The sequence below is a fragment of the Pelophylax lessonae genome, assembly GCF_965119305.1.
Source record: "Pelophylax lessonae genome assembly, chromosome: 4".
Classification (NCBI taxonomy): Eukaryota; Metazoa; Chordata; class Amphibia; order Anura; family Ranidae; genus Pelophylax; species Pelophylax lessonae.
In genome coordinates this window covers 656,273,964-656,292,812 of record NC_138771.1, presented here as the reverse complement: position 1 = coordinate 656,292,812, position 18,849 = coordinate 656,273,964, and the positions used below count along the sequence as shown (strand labels likewise).

The 18,849-nt window shown below is 48.4% G+C and overlaps 2 protein-coding genes across 2 annotated transcripts in view; both read left to right on the top strand.

The window, feature by feature from the left end:
* ACTL6B (actin like 6B) overlaps nucleotides 1-7,496 on the top strand; it is a 41,893-nt gene extending 34,397 nt beyond the window's left edge. Inside the window, exon 14 of the mRNA XM_082252972.1 lies at nucleotides 7,181-7,496. Within this exon, the coding sequence (XP_082109098.1) occupies nucleotides 7,181-7,261 (81 nt within the window). The 3' untranslated portion in view covers nucleotides 7,262-7,496. The remainder of the gene's footprint in view (nucleotides 1-7,180) is intronic.
* An 8,431-nt stretch (nucleotides 7,497-15,927) lies between these two features.
* The window catches only part of LOC309552276 (transferrin receptor protein 2-like), a 104,659-nt gene continuing 101,737 nt past the window's right edge, over nucleotides 15,928-18,849 (top strand). The window contains exon 1 of the mRNA XM_082253171.1: nucleotides 15,928-15,958. The gene's annotated coding sequence lies outside the window, so the exon portion shown is untranslated. The remainder of the gene's footprint in view (nucleotides 15,959-18,849) is intronic.

Sequence of the window (18,849 nt, the reverse complement as noted above, 5' to 3'; positions counted from 1 at the left end):
AGGCAAGAGTAGTTAGTGTCCAGAAAGAGGTTGTGGCATGAAAGAGTAGTCAGTGCCTGGGCAGAAGTTGAGGTAGGCAAGAGTAATCAGTGTCCAGACAGAGGTTGAGGCAGGCAAGAGTAGTCAGTGTCCAGAAAGAGGTTGAGGCAGGAAAGAGTAGTCAGTGCCTGGGCAGAAGTTGATGAAGGCAAGAGTAATCAGTGTCCAGACAGAGGTTGAGACAGGCAAGAGTAATCAGTGTCCAGACAGGGGTTGAGGCAGGCAAGAGTAGTTAGTGTCCAGACAGAGGTTGAGGCAGGCAAGAGTAGTTAGTGCCCAGACAGAGGTTGAGGCAGGAAATAGTAGTCAGCCCTGGGCAGAAGTTGAGGAAGGCAAGAGTAGTCAGTGTCCACACAGAGGTTGAGGCAGGCAAGAGTAATCAGTGTCCAGACAGGGGTTGAGGCAGGCAAGACTAATCAGTGTCCAGACAGGGGTTGAGGCAGGCAAGAGTAGTTAGTGTCCAGAAAGAGGTTGTGGCATGAAAGAGTAGTCAGTGCCTGGGCAGAAGTTGAGGTAGGCAAGAGTAATCGGTGTCCAGACAGAGGTTGAGGCAGGCAAGAGTAGTCAGTGTCCAGAAAGAGGTTGAGGCAGGAAAGAGTAGTCAGTGCCTGGGCAGAAGTTGATGAAGGCAAGAGTAATCAGTGTCCACACAGAGGTTGAGGCAGGCAAGAGTAATCAGTGTCCAGACAGGGGTTGAGGCAGGCAAGACTAATCAGTGTCCTAACAGAGGTTGAGGCAGGCAAGAGTAATCAGTGTCCAGACAGGGGTTGAGGCAGGCAAGAGTAGTTAGTGTCCAGACAGACGTTGAGGCAGGCAAGAGTAATCAGTGTCCAGAAAGAGGTTGCGGCATGAAAGAGTAGTCAGTGCCTGGGCAGAAGTTGAGGTAGGCAAGAGTAATCAGTGTCCAGACAGAGGTTGAGGCAGGCAAGAGTAATCAGTGTCCAGACAGAGGTTGAGGCAGGCAAGACTAATCAGTGTCCAGACAGGGGTTGAGGCAGGCAAGAGTAGTTAGTTAGTGTCCAGAAAGAGGTTGTGGCATGAAAGAGTAGTCAGTGCCTGGGCAGAAGTTGAGGTAGGCAAGAGTAATCAGTGTCCAGACAGAGGTTGAGGCAGGCAAGAGTAGTCAGTGTCCAGAAAGAGGTTGAGGCAGGAAAGAGTAGTCAGTGCCTGGGCAGAAGTTGATGAAGGCAAGAGTAATCAGTGTCCAGACAGAGGTTGAGGCAGGCAAGAGTAATCAGTGTCCAGACAGGGGTTGAGGCAGGCAAGAGTAGTTAGTGTCCAGACAGAGGTTGAGGCAGGCAAGAGTAGTTAGTGCCCAGACAGAGGTTGAGGCAGGAAATAGTAGTCAGCCCTGGGCAGAAGTTGAGGAAGGCAAGAGTAGTCAGTGTCCACACAGAGGTTGAGGCAGGCAAAAGTAATCAGTGTCCAGACAGGGGTTGAGGCAGGCAAGACTAATCAGTGTCCTAACAGAGGTTGAGGCAGGCAAGAGTAATCAGTGTCCAGACAGGGGTTGAGGCAGGCAAGAGTAGTTAGTGTCCAGACAGAGGTTGAGGCAGGCAAGAGTAGTTGGTGTCCAGAAAGAGGTTGCGGCATGAAAGAGTAGTCAGTGCCTGGGCAGAAGTTGAGGTAGGCACGAGTAATCAGTGTCCAGACAGAGGTTGAGGCAGGCAAGAGTAATCAGTGTCCAGACAGAGGTTGAGGCAGGCAAGACTAATCAGTGTCCAGACAGGGGTTGAGGCAGGCAAGAGTAGTTAGTGTCCAGAAAGAGGTTGTGGCATGAAAGAGTAGTCAGTGCCTGGGCAGAAGTTGAGGTAGGCAAGAGTAGTCAGTGTCCACACAGAGGTTGAGGCAGGCAAGAGTAATCAGTGTCCAGACAGGGGTTGAGGCAGGCAAGACTAATCAGTGTCCTAACAGAGGTTGAGGCAGGCAAGAGTAATCAGTGTCCAGACAGGGGTTGAGGCAGGCAAGAGTAGTTAGTGTCCAGACAGAGGTTGAGGCAGGCAAGAGTAGTTAGTGTCCAGAAAGAGGTTGTGGCATGAAAGAGTAGTCAGTGCCTGGGCAGAAGTTGAGGTAGGCAAGAGTAATCAGTGTCCAGACAGAGGTTGAGGCAGGCAAGAGTAATCAGTGTCCAGACAGAGGTTGAGGCAGGCAAGACTAATCAGTGTCCAGACAGGGGTTGAGGCAGGCAAGAGTAGTTAGTGTCCAGAAAGAGGTTGTGACATGAAAGAGTAGTCAGTGCCTGGGCAGAAGTTGAAGTAGGCAAGAGTAATCAGTGTCCAGACAGAGGTTGAGGCAGGCAAGAGTAGTCAGTGTCCAGAAAGAGGTTGAGGCAGGAAAGAGTAGTCAGTGCCTGGGCAGAAGTTGATGAAGGCAAGAGTAATCAGTGTCCAGACAGAGGTTGAGGCAGGCAAGAGTAATCAGTGTCCAGACAGGGGTTGAGGCAGGCAAGAGTAGTTAGTGTCCAGAAAGAGGTTGCGGCATGAAAGAGTAGTCAGTGTCTGGGCAGAAGTTGAGGTAGGCAAGAGTAGTTAGTGTCCAGACAGAGGTTGAGGCAGGAAAGAGTAGTCAGTGCCTGGGCAAGAGTAAATCCAGACAGAGGTTGAGGCAGGCAAGAGTAATCATTGTCCAGACAGGGGTTGAGGCAGGCAAGAGTGATCAGTGTCCAGACAGGGGTTGAGGCAGGCACGAGTAGTCAGTGTCCAGACAGAGGTTGAGGCAGGCTTGAGTAGTCAGTGTCCAGACAGAGGTTGAGGCAGGCAAGAGTAGTTAGTGCCCAGACAGAAGTTGAGGCAGGCAAGAGTAGTCAGTGTCTGGGTAGAGGTTGGGAAAGACAAGAGTAGTCAGTGCCCAGACAGAGGTTAAGGCAGGCAAGAGTATCCAGTGCCCGGGCAGCAGTTGAGGCCGGAAAGAGTAGTCAAGTGTCCAGACAAAGGTTGAGATAGTTGGCAGGAAGAGAAGTCAGTGTCTAGGCAGAGGTTGAGGCAGGGGGCAAGCAAGAGAAACCAGAGTCCAGGCAGGGGTCAAGGCAGGCGGCAGGCAAGAGTAATCAGTGTGCAGATTAAGGTCAAGGCAAGCGGCAGGCAAGAATTGTCAGTGTCCAGGCAGAGATTGAGATAGCTGGCACGTAGAGCTGTGTTTAGGCAAAGAATGAGGCAGGTGGCAAGCAAGTGTTGGCATTGTCCAGGCAGAGGTTAAGGCAGGTCAAAGGCAAGAAAAGCCATAGTCCGGGCAGAGGTCAAGGAAGACAGCAGGCAAGAGTAATCAATGTCTAGATTAAGGTCAGGGCAAGCTGCAGACAGAGTTGTCAGTGTCCAGGCAGAGGTTGAGATAGCTGGCAGAAAGTGCCGTCAGTGTCTAGGCAAAGGATGAGGCAGGTGGCAGGCAAGTGTTGGCATTGTCCAGTCAGAGTGAACGGCAAGAGAAACCAGAGTCCAGGCATCAAGGCAGGTGGTGGGCAAGAGTAGTCAGGGTCCATGCAGAGGTAGAGTCAGGTGGCAAGCAAGACTAGTCCGTGTCCAGGCCGAGGTAGAGGCAGGCAGCAGGCAAGAGTAGTACATTTCCGGGCAGAGGTCAAGGCATGTAACTAGCAAGAGAAGCCAGAGTCCAGGCAGAGGTCCTGGAAGGCAGCAGGAAGGAGTATTTGGAGTCCAGGTAGAGGTAGAGGCAGGCTGCTGGCAAGAGTAGTCAGAGTGCAGGCAAAGGTCAAGGCAGGCATCAGGCAAGACAAACAGGAACAAGCAGTGAGGACAATGAGAGTAGGCAGAGTCAGACGATACAGGTCATTAAAGCCGGCAATAGATGGAGCGATTTTCTAGGAACCCCCCCCCCCACAGAGCTTTTGTGTTCTCCCAGTGGGGGGAGCCGCCCCGGCCAGGAAAACACAGTGGGAATTGCTAACGGCTATTGCCACTGGCAATAATCGCATGAAAACTCTGACAAGCTGGTTGTACTCAAGTTGATAGATCAATCAGCTTGGGTGCATTCAGTCTGCCCATACATGGTTTGAATCTCGGCCGGTCCCTGCTGAACCGGCCGAGATTCAAACCGTCTATGGTAAGATTGCTATGGTTAGCAATCTTACAAACAAGTTAGCTGGCAAGAAGTCACAGCAGCGGTCACTTTACGGGAATATACCCTTCTAGGCCTGTGCTGAAACCCAGTATCAGGGATGCATAGCAGTGTCAGTGCTCCTTGACCTCAATGCACCCCATGCATGCTTACAGGCACCAACAGCCATAGCTAAAAGGCCACATTCCGTGGCACATGTGGCATGCTTTATGGGGTCAGGATGGACCAGGCCCCAGGATGTACAGATGCAGACCACAGATAGGGTTGCCACCTGTCCAGGATTCACCCAGACAGTCCAGGTTTTGAAACATGTGTCCGGATTTAAGTCTGCCCCAAACCCGGACATATTATTCAGACTGGGAGGTGACTCTCCCAAGTCACCGAGATAGTCACACACAAATCTGTTGCGGTCCAGGGAGCTGCGGGTGGCTGTCTGGGGGCAGGTTCAGCATCCCTGGGGGGCGGGGCAATGAGTTCAGCAAGAACAGTTTGGCCACACCCACTGGTTGCTGCAGCACGCATAGTTACTACTCTCCTTGGGGCACCCGAAGATGTCCCCAGTTATTTTATAATACTATAGTGTATACTGCGGGAAAAAAGAATTGACCCTGTGTCGCTTAAGTGTTTGGGTTTGGCCTAAAGAAAAGGCGGCAACCGTAACCATAGAGGTGCTGTAAAATTTGGGTTCTTTAAACAGTAGTGCAGCAAAGGAAAGCTTGGAAGCATGCAAAAAGGAGCCAAGAGTGCCACCTGCTGGCTAGAAATGAGAATTTGTATTCACACCTATGCAATAGTCTACATATAAATATATAGTGCCTTGAAGAAGTATTCATACCCCTGGACATTTTCCACATTTTGTCATGTTACAGTGAAAAACGTAAATGTGTTTTATTGAGATTTTATGTGATAGACCAGTGAAGGCAAATCTTGGCACCCCAGATGTTTTGGAACTACATTTCCCATGATGCTCAACTACCATGCAGAGTGCATGAGCAGCATGGGAAATGTAGTTTCCGAAACCTCTGGGGTGTCAAGGTTTGCCATCACTGTGAAAGACCGAGACAAAGTGGCACATAATTGTGAAGTGGAAAGGAAATGATAAATGGTTTTCAAAATGTTTTACAAATAAATCTGTGAAAAGTGTGGCTGCATTTGTATTCACCCCCCGGAGTCAATACTTTGTAGAGCCGCCTTTCCCTGCAATTACAGCTGCAAGTCTTTTTGGGGATTTCTCTACCAGCTTTGCACATCTACAGAGTGACATTTTTGGCCATTCTTCTTTGCAAAATAGCTCAAGCTCTGTCAGATTGCATGAAGAGCATCTGTAATCAGCAATTTTCAAGTCTTGCCACAGATTCTCAATGTGATTTAGGTCTGGACTGTGACTCGGCCTTTCTAACACATGAATATGCTTTGATGTAAACCATTCCATTGTAGCTCTGGCTGTATATTTAGGCTCGTTGTCCTGCGGAAGCTAAAGCTCTGTCCCAGTCTCAAGTCTTTTGCAGACTCTAACACAGTGGTCCCCAAACTGTGGCCCTGGGGCCAGATGCGGCCCTTTGCTTGTCTCTATCTAGCCCTTGGGGTCACTATTTCATCCACAACTGACACTAATGATGGGGCACCATTCCTCCCACTGACACCAACAATGGGTCACTATTGCTCCCACAAAAACCAATGATGGGGCATTGATGGGGCATTTTCTACTCCCACTGGCCACAGTCCGGCCCTCCAAAACTCCGAAGGACAGTAAACTGGCCCTTTGTTTAGAAAGTTTGTAGACCCAGGCTCTAACAGGTTTTCTTCTAAGATTGCCCTGTATTTGGCTCCATCCATCTTCCCATCAACTCTGACCAGCTTCCCTGTCCCTGCTGAAGAAAAGCATCCCCACCACATAATGCTGCCACCACCATGTTTCACGGTGGGTATGGTGTGTTCAGGGTGATGTCCATTGTTAGTTTTCTGCCACACATAGCATTTTTCTTTTAGGCCAAGAAGTTTAATTTTGGTCTCATCTGACCAGAGCACCTTCTTCCACATGTTTACTGTGTCCTCCACATGGCTTCTCACAAACTGCAAACAGGACTTCTTATGGCTTTCTTTCACCGATGACTTTCTTCTTCTCACTCTTCCATAAAGGGCAGATTTGTGGAGCGCACGACTAATAGTTGTCCTGTGGACAGATTCTCCCACCTGAGCTGTGGATCTCTGCAGCTCCTCCAGAGTTCCCATGGGCCTCTTGGCTGCTTCTCTGATGAATGTTCTCCTTGCCCAGCCGGTCAGTTTAGTTGGACGGCCATGTCTTGGTAGGGTTGCAGTTGTGCCATACTCTTGACTAGGGTAGCTCAGAGGTATTCATATGACTACCAAATAACCCCTTATAAGCTCCACCCCCCCCTTTTACCCCATTAGGACACAAGGTGGAGTTAAATGGCCTTCCGTCCTTTTATCAAACAACATAAATAGTAAATAAATAGTTCAATTTTCTGATGATGAATTGAACAGCACTCCCTGAGATGTTCAAAGCTTGGGAGATTTTTTTATAACCTAACCCTGCTTTAATCTTCTCCACAACTTTATCCCTGACCTGTCTGGTGTTCCTTGGCCTTCATGATGCTGTTTATTCACTAAGGTTCTCTAAAAAAACCTCTGAGGGCTTCACAGAACAGCTGTATTTATATTGAGATTACATTACACACAGGTGGACTCTATTTACTAATTAGGTGACTTCTGAAGGCAATTGCTTCCACTAGATTTTAGTTAGGGGTATCATAATAAAGGGGCGGGGGGGGGGGGTGAATACAAATGCAGCCACACTTTTTACAAATTTATTGGTAAAAAATGTTAAAAACCATTTATCATTTTCCTTCCACTTCACAATCACGTGCCACTTTGTGTCGGTCTATCACATAAAATCCCAATAAAAATACATTTACCTTTTTGTTTGTAACGTGACAGAATGTGGAAAAAGTCAAGGGGTGTAAATACTTTTGCAAGGCACTGTATTAGAAGTATTTCTGACATTCCTTCCCGTGTCAGACTGTGTATGTGAGAGTTGTGTGTCTCCCCGCAGGGCACCTTCCAGCAGATGTGGATCTCCAAGCAGGAATACGAGGAGGGAGGAAAGCAGTGCGTGGAGCGGAAGTGTCCCTGAGCCGCCAATTCGCTATCGCCGCGCTTTTACCGTCACCGCCTGCAGGAAGTCCATACACACCCATTATACCGTGTGACCGCCCCCCAGTGTCAGATCCACTCATCACATTGCAGCATGTCATCCAGGAATGCTGTGTGTTAAAGGAGAACTCCACCAAGAACTGTTATCATTTTTACCCAGTACCGCCCCCAATTCCTGGGAAAGGTTTGCTGTCTCCGTTCTGACTGCCAGCAACATACGCAGAGATTTGACATTTCAATGTCAGATTTAAGCCAGGAAAAAAAGGGCCATGATGGAACCTTCCATTGGGGGTGGGGATGTAATGAAAACCCAAAACATGCCAAATAAAGATTCATGTGACTCATCAGTGCCGGTCCTGTGCTGTGCCTCCTTCTCCATTGTCATATTCTTTTATAGATAAAATCTTTGCATTTGCATTATATACCTTTTTTTTTTTTTCATACCCAGTGATGTCATCACTGTGCTTCTCTATGCAATGCAGGCAGATTATGGCTGGTGGGAGGAGCCGGCAGGGTGCTGTTTAGAAGTTCCTGAAAACATCACAGCCCCCCTGCCTCAGTACTCCTCCTCCTCTCAGCCCTGATGCAAGCAGTGGGAGGAGTTATGCAAATAACAAAATGCCTCGATTAATGGGTGTCAGTCTGGAGGAGTGGGCGTTCCCGGGCAGGCTGCATTTGCATGACCACTTCCCCATACCTCCCAACCTTCTGAGATGAGAATGGGGGACACCTACTGGCAAAAAGTATGTAGGCATTGGACACACCCCCTGCCGCACCCCCTTAAAGGAGAACTACCCCAAAAAAAATGATACCAAAGTCTATTTTTTTTTGTCATGCTTACCTCCTCTGTGCAGTTGGTTTTGCACAGAACAGCCCTGATCCGTCTATACTTGGGTCCCTCTACGGCACTCTTGGCCCCTCCCCCCTGCCGAGTGCCCCTACAGCAAGCAGCTTGCTATGGGGGCACCCGAGCCAATCCGCTGCTTTGTGTGTTCATTCGGACACGGAGCCACGGCCCACCCCCAACCCCTCTCTCTCTCCCTCATTGGCTCACTAATTTTGATTGACAGCAGTGGGAGCCAATGGTGCTTTTGCTGCTGTCTTAGCCAATCAGGAGAGAGAGTCCTGGACAGCCGAGAGTCCTACACAGTATATGTATATATATATAACATATGTGAGGAGAGTATGAGAGAAAACAGTCCAAAGGTGCAGATACGGTGATACATGCACCATATAAAAATCAGTGCCCCTATTTGTGCTGGTTATCCATCACCCAGTCTCACCGGCTTCTCACCTCACACTACAATGGCACTTTTCCACTACAAGTACCGACTCGGCTCCACTCCTGCTGAGCTCGGTTTGGGTTTCCACTGCATGGTACACAATACACGTTAGGAGGGGAACCCTTGGGGGAATCAAAAATGGAGAAAGATCTGGGAGTCTTGGTTGATGATAGATTAGGCAACAGCATGCAATGTCAAGCGGCAGCTGCCAAAGCCAGCAGAATATTAGCATGCATAAAGAAAGGGATGTATTCCAGAGATAAGACTATAATCCTTCCACTTTATAAAACTCTGGTCCGACCGCATCTGGAGTATTCTGTCCAGTTCTGGTCGCCAGTCCTCAGGAGGGATGTGTTGGAGCTGGAGAGAGTCCAGAGAAGGGCAACTAAACTGATTAGGGGGTTGGAGGACCTTAACTATGAAGAGCGGCTGCAATCGCTCGATTTATTCTCCCTGGAGAAGAGACGTCTGAGAGGGGACATGATAGCAATTTATAAATATCTTAATGGGGATCTCAGCTTAGAAAAAAAGCTGTTCATTCAAAGGAATTGCATGAGAACTCGAGGGCATACAATGCGATTACAGGAGAAGCGTTTTAACCTCAGGCAACGAGGAGGGTTCTTTACTGTTAGGGAATGGATACAAGATTGTGGAATTGTCTACCACAAGAGGTGGTTTCTGCGGGTAGTATGGTGGCTTTCAAAAGACTCTTAGACGTACAGCTCAAGGATCAGGACATTCAGGGCTATGTTAGATGATTACAGTCACACACACCTACACAGGTTGAACTGGATGGACTATTGTCTTTATTCAACCTCACCTATTATGTAACTATGTACGGTGTTGGAACGGTTCGGTACGGTTTGCTTTTCCACTAATAGTAAGTGGGTGGGATAACAACGATTCTCTGACCAATCAGTGGCTAGTAGTGACAAACAGTCAAGGCTGCATGCAAAGAATTGTGGGATATGGTACCGGTACGGCCCTCTTGGAACCCCAACCGAGGTGCTACTGTTTAAGCGAGCCGTACCATTCAGTTCCATGTAGTGGAAAAGCGCCATTAGCCCCTGTGTCACCAGACGGGCTAAAGGTGCTTTTCCACTGCATGATACGGCTTGGTTTGGTGCTTTTCCACCGCATGATTTGTGTTGGAACGGTTCGGTACAGTTTGGTACAGAGGTGCTTTTCCACCGCATGGTACGGCTTGGTTTGGCGCTTTTCCACCGCATGGTACGTGTTGGAACGGTCCGGTACGGTTTGGTACAGAGGTGCTTTTCCACCGCATGGTACGTGTTGGAACGGTCCGGTACGGTTTGGTACAGAGGGGCTTTTCCACCGCATGGTACGGCTCGGTTTGGTGCTTTTCCACCGCATGATTTATGTTGGAACGGTTCGGTACAGTTTGGTACAGAGGTGCTTTTCCACCGCATGGTACGGCTCGGTTTGGCGCTTTTCCACCGCATGGTACGTGTTGGAACAGTTTGGTATGGTTTGGTACAGAGGTGCTTTTCCACCGCATGGTATGTGTTGGAATGGTTCGGTACAGTTTGGTATATCGGCGCTTTTCCACTACATGGTACGGCTCGCTTAAACAGTACCACCTCGGTTGGGGTTCCAAGCATGCCATACCTATACCATATCCCACAATCCTTTGCATGCAGCCTTGATTGTTTGTCACTACTAGCCACTGATTGGTCAGAGAATCGTTGTAATCCCACCCACTTACTACTTTAGTGGAAAAGCAAACCGAGACGAGTAGAGCCTATACAGTGCTGAAACGCGCCGACTTATATCACGCAGTGGAAAAGCAAACTGAGCCGAGTTGGGCCAAGCAGGGCCGAGCGGAGCCGAGCCGGTACTTGCAGTGGAAAAGTGCCATTAGAACGGTTCGGTACGGTTTGGTACAGCGGCGCTTTTCCACTACATGGTATGGCTCGGTACGGCTCGCTTAAACAGTACCACCTCGGGTTGTGGTTCCAAGCGGGCCGTACCGATACCATATCCCACAATCCTTTGCATGCAGCCTTGATTGTTTGTCACTACTAGCCACTGATTGGTCAGAGGATCGTTGTAATCCCACCCACTTACTACTTTAGTGGAAAAGCAAACTGAGCCGAGTAGAGCCTATACAGTGCTGAATTGCGCCGACTTGTATCACGCAGTGGAAAAGCAAACTGAGCCGAGCTGGGCCAAGCAGTGCCGAGTAGAGCCGAGCCGGTGTTCCGTGAAAAATCCATACCCGTGAGAAAACCATACCTCGTCACTTCCGGTTCAGCTACGGAGGGTATGGATTTCTCACGGTAGTTAAACTTGCAGCGCTTACATTAAAACAGCTTATCTGCAACATAAATCATCTCCGCTCTTCGCCCTGTCACTGCCCTCATCTCCGGTAATAAATATAAAAGCGGATCACGGAGCCGGATCGCCGTCACATTTACATCTCATACTGCCGCCGCCGCTTTTATATTTATTACCGGAGATGAGGGAAGTTACAGCGATAGCAGAGGAGATGATTTCTGTTGCAGCCGAAGTGTTTTAATGTACCCGCCGCAAGTATTACATTAGACACAGTGCCGTGAGAATTTCATGCCCACCGAGCATGCGCACTTGTCAAATTCTTTCATGTTCATTTACGTATCCGGGGCTCTGAGCATGCGCACTGCTGCGCTGCTCAGCTGTTTCAGACCGGAAGTGACGACGGTATGGTTTCTCCACGGGGTATGGTTTTTTAACGTTACACCGGTACTCACAGTGGAAAGTGTCATAATAAGACTTGAACTCTCACAAGAGATAACACCAAATCCGGATATGATCATCACTCCTCTTCCCCCAATAGACAGACTTCAGCTCACAGGCCCATAAAACAGCAGGTCATAGGTCCATAGGATGCCACTGGGATCCCTTTTAGCAGACACCGAATCGCCCACAGAAAGAAAGGGTTATAGCAGCTAAACATCCAGGTAATGACGTACATATAGTTCCCAACTGTCCCTGATTTGGAACAAAGTCCCCCTGTCCCTCCTTCCTCATCATTTGTCCCTCATTTTGGTCTGATCTACATAGCTGTATATAAAATTAGTTTTTTTATCTTTTAAAAAAGTGTTTCCCAGTGCTAAACCTTTCATCCAATTTCTAAATTGCTGCATTTGTGAATTGCAAAAGCCAATATTAACAGTGGTAAAAAAAAGCACTTGTAAGTTTAACCAGGGCTTTTTTTCAGCGGGAACGTGGGGGAACGCAGTTCCGGCACCTCTAGCACTGAATGTATTTTATGGCAAGGAGTGCTGGGGTGTGCCTGAAGATCTATCGATGCTGGCTGCTGGGGGATCTATTGTCGTTGGTGGAGATCTATTTTTTTGTGGGTGTCTATTGTTGCCAGGCATGTCTATTGTTGCTTGTGGGGGGGGGGGGGGGGTCTTATGTTGCTAGGGGGTAAATTGTTGCTGGGATAGGTTTATTGTTGCTGGCTGTTGGGGGGTCAATTGATGCTAGCTACTGGAAGATCTGTTGTTGCTGCTGGCGGTCTATTGTTGCTAGGATGGTATTTTGTTGTGGGGGGTCAATTATTGCTGGGGGAGGGGGGTCTATTGCTGCAGGAGGGTCTATTGTTGCTGAAAGGGGGTCTACTGTTGCTGGGGTGGGGTCTATCAAATTCCATACAAGTTACTTAGTAGCACAAAATGATACTTGGTTCTGTATTCTCTAAAAGGGGCAGTACTGGAAGGTGGGTAGGGGGTGAAACCTAGGGACCCTGCTCAGAGGTGGGTACTGGGTAGGGGGCAAAGACGAAGGGTAACTCAGAAGGTGATAGTTCCTGTACCTTTTCTCTGAGAAAAAAAGCCCTGAGTTTAACCAATCATTTTTTTTGTAGAATTCTCCTTTAAGGGGGTGTGTCCTATGCCTACATATTGTTACTTATAGGTGTCCCTCATTTCCATCTCAAAAAGTGTGCGTATATTCACTGTGGGCGGTTGCCAGGTGGCTAGGTAACGCCCACATGTGATGCTGAACCTCTATGACTGCAAGAAGTGAAATCCAATGAAGAAAAGGGAGGGGCCAGGGACATTCAGGCTGGGGAGGAAAGGCCTAGATGATGACAGGTGTCCTCCAGCCAGGAAATGAGGTGGGCGCTATCTGACTTGACGTCAAATGGAGGAAAGTGAACAACCAGGGTGCTCAGCTATCTCATACAGTTATGCACACTCAGGAGACGGTTTTCCATGAAAGTGGAGTAATAAAGGGGCCACTTTCTGTAGAGTAGCCGGTCTCTTATTGCTGCAGGGGCACCACACCAGCTCTGGCACATTGTCTGCGGGACCCTGAGAAGGCATTGTAGCATCTTTTGCTAAGCAGCAGAAACAATGTAACAGTTTTCTGAAGCCCTGGAATTAGGATGGAGGAGATCCCAAATGTCACACTCACCTCCTGTCTGATCAGTATTGGGTCTTCTCTCCGGTGAGCAGCCAATAAGGAAGCAGCCCTCCTGATTGGTGCAGCTTGAAATTGCAAGCAATACATGGCTCTGTGTTTAGGTTCCTGCGATTAATCCGAGTCCCCCCCCCCCCCCCCGTGCTGCTGTTACCTGCTTGACTCTTTGCATCTTGTGGCCTCCATGCTGGCTGCCAGCCTGTGACATGCATTGAGCCCAGAGCACCCTGAGACTCCAACTCACCCCTGAGACTCCCAATGAGCCCAGAGCACCCTGAGACTCCCACTCACCCCTGAGACTCCCACTCCACCCTGAGACTCCCACTCAGTCCTGAGACTCCCACTCACCCCTGAGACTCCCACTGACCCCAGAGCACCCTGAGACCCCCAATGAGCCCAGAGCACCCTGAGACTCCCACTGACCTCTGAGACTCCCACTAAACCCAGAGCACTCTGAGACTCCCACTCACCCCTGAGACTCCCAATGAGCCAAGAGCACCCTGAGACTCCAACTCACCCCTGAGACTCCCAATGAGCCCAGAGCACCCTGAGACTCCAACTCACCCCTGAGACTCCCAATGAGCCCAGAGCACCCTGAGACTCCCAATGAGTCCAGAGCACCCTGAGACTCCCACTCACCCCTGAGACTCCCACTGACCCCAGAGCACCCTGAGACCCCCAATGAGCCCAGAGCACCCTGAGACTCCCACTGACCTCTGAGACTCCCACTAACCCCAGAGCACTCTGAGACTCCCACACACCCCTGAAACTCCCAATGAGCCCAGAGCACCCTGAGACTCCAACTCATCCCTGAGACTCCCAATGAGCCCAGAGCACCCTGAGACTCCAACTCACCCCTGAGACTCCCAATGAGCCCAGAGCACCCTGAGACTCCCAATGAGTCCAGAGCACCCTGAGACTCCCACTCACCCCTGAGACTCCCAATGAGCCCAGAGCACCCTGAGACTCCCAATGAGCCCAGAGCACCCTGAGACTCCCACTGACCCCTGAGACTCCCACTAACCCCAGAGCACTCTGAGACTCCCACTCACCCCTGAGACTCCCACTAACCCCAGAGCACTCTGAGACTCTCACTCACCCCTGAGACTCTCACTGACCCCAGAGCACTCTGAGACCCCCAATGAGCCCAGAGCACCCTGAGACTCCCACTGACCCCTGAGACTCCCATTGACCTCAGAGCACCCTAAGGCTTAAAGTGACCCCAGAGCACCCTGAGACTCCCACTGACCCCTGAGACTCCCATTGACCTCAGAGCACCCTAAGGCTTAAAGTGACCCCAGAGCACTCTGAGACTCCCCCTGACCCCTGAGACTCCCACTGACCCCAGAGCACTCAGACCCCCAATGAGCCCAAAATCGCTGCGATTACTAGTATAAAAAAAATCCAGTATCTATACAATAGCTTGTGAACGTTATAACGTTCACATAAACCAATAATATACACACATTGAGATTTTTGAAGAAATTTTATTTTTTAATTTTTTTTTATCAGATGTGTTTTATAGCCAAAAAGTAAAAAATATTGTTTTTTTTTTGTTTGTTTATAGCGGAAAAAGTAAAAAACCCAGAGGTGAATAAATACCACCAAAATAAAGCTCTATATGTGTGAAAAGAAATGATATAAATGTGGTTTGGGTACAGCGTTGCATGGCCGAGCAATTACCAGTTATAATAGCACATTTAAATAGCAAAAAATGACCTGGTCATGAAGGGGGTAAAACCTTCCGAGGCTGAGGTGGTTAAGCAGTATGTAACAAACAGTGCAGGGGTCAGGAGTATGTAACATAAAGAGTGCTGTGGTCATTGCTGGGTTTAGGAGTATATAATACACAGAGTGCAGGGGCCAGGAGTGTATAACACACAGGGGTCAGGAGTGTGTAACACACAGGGGTCAGGAGTGTGTAACACACAGGGGTCAGGAGTGTATAACACACAGAGTGCAGGAGTCAGGGGTGTATAACACACAGAGTGCAGGGGTCAGGAGTGTATAACACACAAAGTGCAAGAGTCAGGAGTGTATAACACACAGAGTGCAAGAGACCGGAGTGTATAACACACATAGTGCAAGAGTCAGGAGTGTATAACACACAGAGTGCAAGAGTCAGGAGTGTATAACACACAGAGTGCAAAAGTCAGGAGTGTATAACACACAGAGTGCAGGGATCAGGAGTGTATAACACACAGAGTGCAAGAGTCAGGAGTGTATAACACACCGAGTGCAGGGGCCAGGAGTATATAACACAGAGTGCAGGGGTCAGGAGTGTATAACACACAGAGTGCAGGGGTCAGGAGTGTATAACACACAGAGTGCAGGAGTCAGGAGTGTATAACACACAGAGTGCAGGGGTAAGAACCTTGTATCTCCCAGTGATCCCAGATCACCTTGTGTCTCCCAGTGATCCCAGACAGTCCTGTGTTACCCAGTGACCCAATAACATCCTATGTTACCCAGTGACCCAATAACATCCTATGTTACCCAGTGACCCCAGACCATCCTGTGTCTCTCAGTGACCCCAGACCATCCTGTGTCTCTCAGTGACCCCAGATCACCTTGTGTTACCCAGAGACCCTGAAGCATCTTGTTTTGCCTGGTTTTCTCCTGATCTGAGTAGAGGGTACACAAGTTGGAGGTTGGAAATGACAGCCAGTGAGGTAGCATTTTCAGAAGAAGGTCAGTAGTCATATAAAGGAAGGACACTGCTCGCCCTGTCCTCCCACCTCTCACGGGGCGGTGTGGCGCCGGTGGTGGACTGAAGAGGAATTTGCCAGGCAGACAACCGCCTCTGCCCAAATCGATCGTCTCTTCTCTATTTATATTATTATTACGAAATTCTCTCAAGTTTAGGAAAATATTCTGTATGTGGACTTTGATTTATTTGTACGGAGAGAAGAGGAGGAGAGGATTCGTGGGGGAGAGGAGCCAATACTGAGGACACTGCAGGAGAGGTGAGTGCTCCGTCTATAGGGGGCAGAACTGTATGTTATGGGGGCAGGTATTGGTGGGATTTAGTGACAAGTGGAGTTTTATAACTCGGGAACTCAGCACAGGGATGGTGGGAACCCCTCATAATGGGCACAGCGGGTATACAGACCAGGGAACTCAGCACAGGGATGGTGGGAACCCCTCATAATGGGCACAGCAGGTGTACAGACCCAGGAACTTAGCACAGGGATAATGGGAACCCCTCATAATGGGCACAGCAGGTGTACAGACCCAGGAACTCAGCACAGGGATGGTGGGAACCCCTCATAATGAGCACAGCAGGTGTACAGACCTGGGAACTCAGCACAGGGATGGTGGGAACCCCTCATAATGAGCACAGCAGGTGTACAGACCTGAAAACTCAGCACAGGGATGGTGGGAACCCCTCATAATGGGCACAGCAGGTGTACAGACCCAGGAACTTAGCACAGGGATAATGGGAACCCCTCATAATGGGCACAGCAGGTTTACAGACCCGCAAACTCAGCACAGGGATGGTGAGAATCCCTCATAATGGGCACAGCAGGTCTACAGACCTGAGAACTCAGCACAGGGATGGTGGAAACTCCTCATAATGGGGCACATTTCCAGGTTGATTCATCATTTCATCCTCCTCTGTATCCTCTCCTCTCTATCTGCTCTAGACTAAATTGCACTCAGTGTTGTATTTGTGGATCTTAAAAGATTTCCCATTGTTGTTTCCCACCTATATTGCAACATTTCAGGATTGGTATTTTCATCATGTTGTTGGTTTTTATCCCCTTCATCAAATGTGCCAAACACAAGGCCCGCAGGCCCAATCCCGCTTGCCAGGCCATTTCATGACCCCCTGCACTTCTTCTGCAAATGCGGCATCCCCCTTTTCTCAGTAGTCGGCAGCATTGAGGAGGACAGAACCCCTCCTACAGATCCTGCACTTCTCTGTGCAGCCTCAGAGTCTCTGCCCCCCATCTCAGCAGTCGGCAGCAGAGAGAAGGACTGAACTCCTACAGATCCTGCATCTCACTGTGCAGCTGCAACACCCTCAGCAGCACCTAACATTCAGCAGACTGTGGAAGCTGATTATAGCCTTTCTCTGGTCCTCCTCCAGACCCTGCACTTTCTGCTTCCTGGCTCTGCCCCCAGCTTCTTCCCAGCAGCAGCACAAGGTAAGGGGGTTGTAATGTAATGGAGGATAGGGGACTCTTGTCTTCTGATGTAAGGTTGGGAGGGCTGCTCTGGACATCTAGTCTAACAGATACAACCGGTCTTTTGTGGGGAACCATAATGCTGACGAAATGGAGTTTGACATCCCTGCTCTACACATACAGCGCCTTGAAAAAGTATTCATACCCCTTGAAATTTTCCACATTTTGTCATGTTACAACCAAAAACATAAATGTATTTTATTGGGATTTTACGTGATAGACCGACACAAAGTGGCGCATAATTGTGAAGCAAAATATCTCAAGCTCTGTCAGATTGGATGGAGAAGCGTCTGTTAACAGCAATCTTCAAGTCTTGCCACAGATTCTCAATTGGATTTAGGTCTGGACTTTGACTGGGCCATTCTAAAGCCTCGTACATGCGATCAGATTATCGAATGATCTTTTGTCCGTTTTTTTGTTGCATGCTATTCTCATGTGGAAAGGGAAGAGGTTACTTTCATATGAAAATTCCCAGACGACAGAATTCTACTCCAGAAGTGACGTCATGTGTTGGATTGATTTGTATGTGTTCTTTCGTTTCTGAGCATGCCTAGTCTTTCTCTTATGATTTTTTTTGCACAAAAACTGTACTCATTAAACGAAAATTGGACGTTGTGTTGACGTATGATAAAAAATGTTATAGCCTGCACATCCAGTTTTTGTTGTCCAAAAATTCGTAATCAGCTGTCGAAACCAATATACTAACAATCCGAAAATCGGCAGATCATTCATCGGATGAAATTTTACTTCCGATATTCGCATTGTGTGTACGGGCCCTTACACATGAATATGCTTTGATGTAAACCGTTCCATTGTAGCTCTGGCTGGATGTTTGGGGTCGTTGTCCTGCTGGAAGGTGAACCTCCGCCCCAGTCTCAAGTCTAACAGGTTTTCTTCTAAGATTGCCCTGTATTTGGCTCCATCCATCTTCCCATCAACTCTGACCAGCCTCCCTGTCCCTGCTGAAGAAAAGCATCCCCATGACATGATGCTGCCACCACCATGTTTCACAGTGGGGATGGTGTGTTCAGGGTGATGTGCAGTGTTAGTTTTCCACCACACATAGCGTTTTGCTTTTAGTCCAAAAAGTTCAATTTTGGTCTCATCTGAGCAGAGCTCCTTCTTCCACGTTTGCTGCAGTGTTAATTTCGTCGACTAAAACTGACTAAAACGTTTTCGTCGACTAACATAATTCAGATGACTAAAATACGACTAAAACTAAAATGGCATTTTAGTCAAAAGACTATAACTAAAACTAAATCGAAATTTGCTGCCAAAAATTAACACTGGTGCATGCTCAAAGCATAAATAATAACATATTAGATTTTTCACTCCAGGACCAGCAGTAGTATATAATGAGTTTGGAAATTGTAGAGAAATGCTTAAATAATGCGTTACAAATTACAATTGAACTACACCCATTCGATTATAGATGACTAAAATGAGTTTTAGTCGACTAAAATGTAGGGCGTTTTAGTCGACTAAAATATACTGGAGTTTTAGTCGACTAAATACGACTAAAACTAAAACACTTGCAGAAGACTAAAATAGGACTAAAACTAAAATGCCATTTTAGTCCTAAGACTAAGACTAAAACTAAATTGAAATTTGCTGCCAAAATTAACACTGGTTTGCTGTGTCCCCCACATGGCTTCTCGCTAACTGAA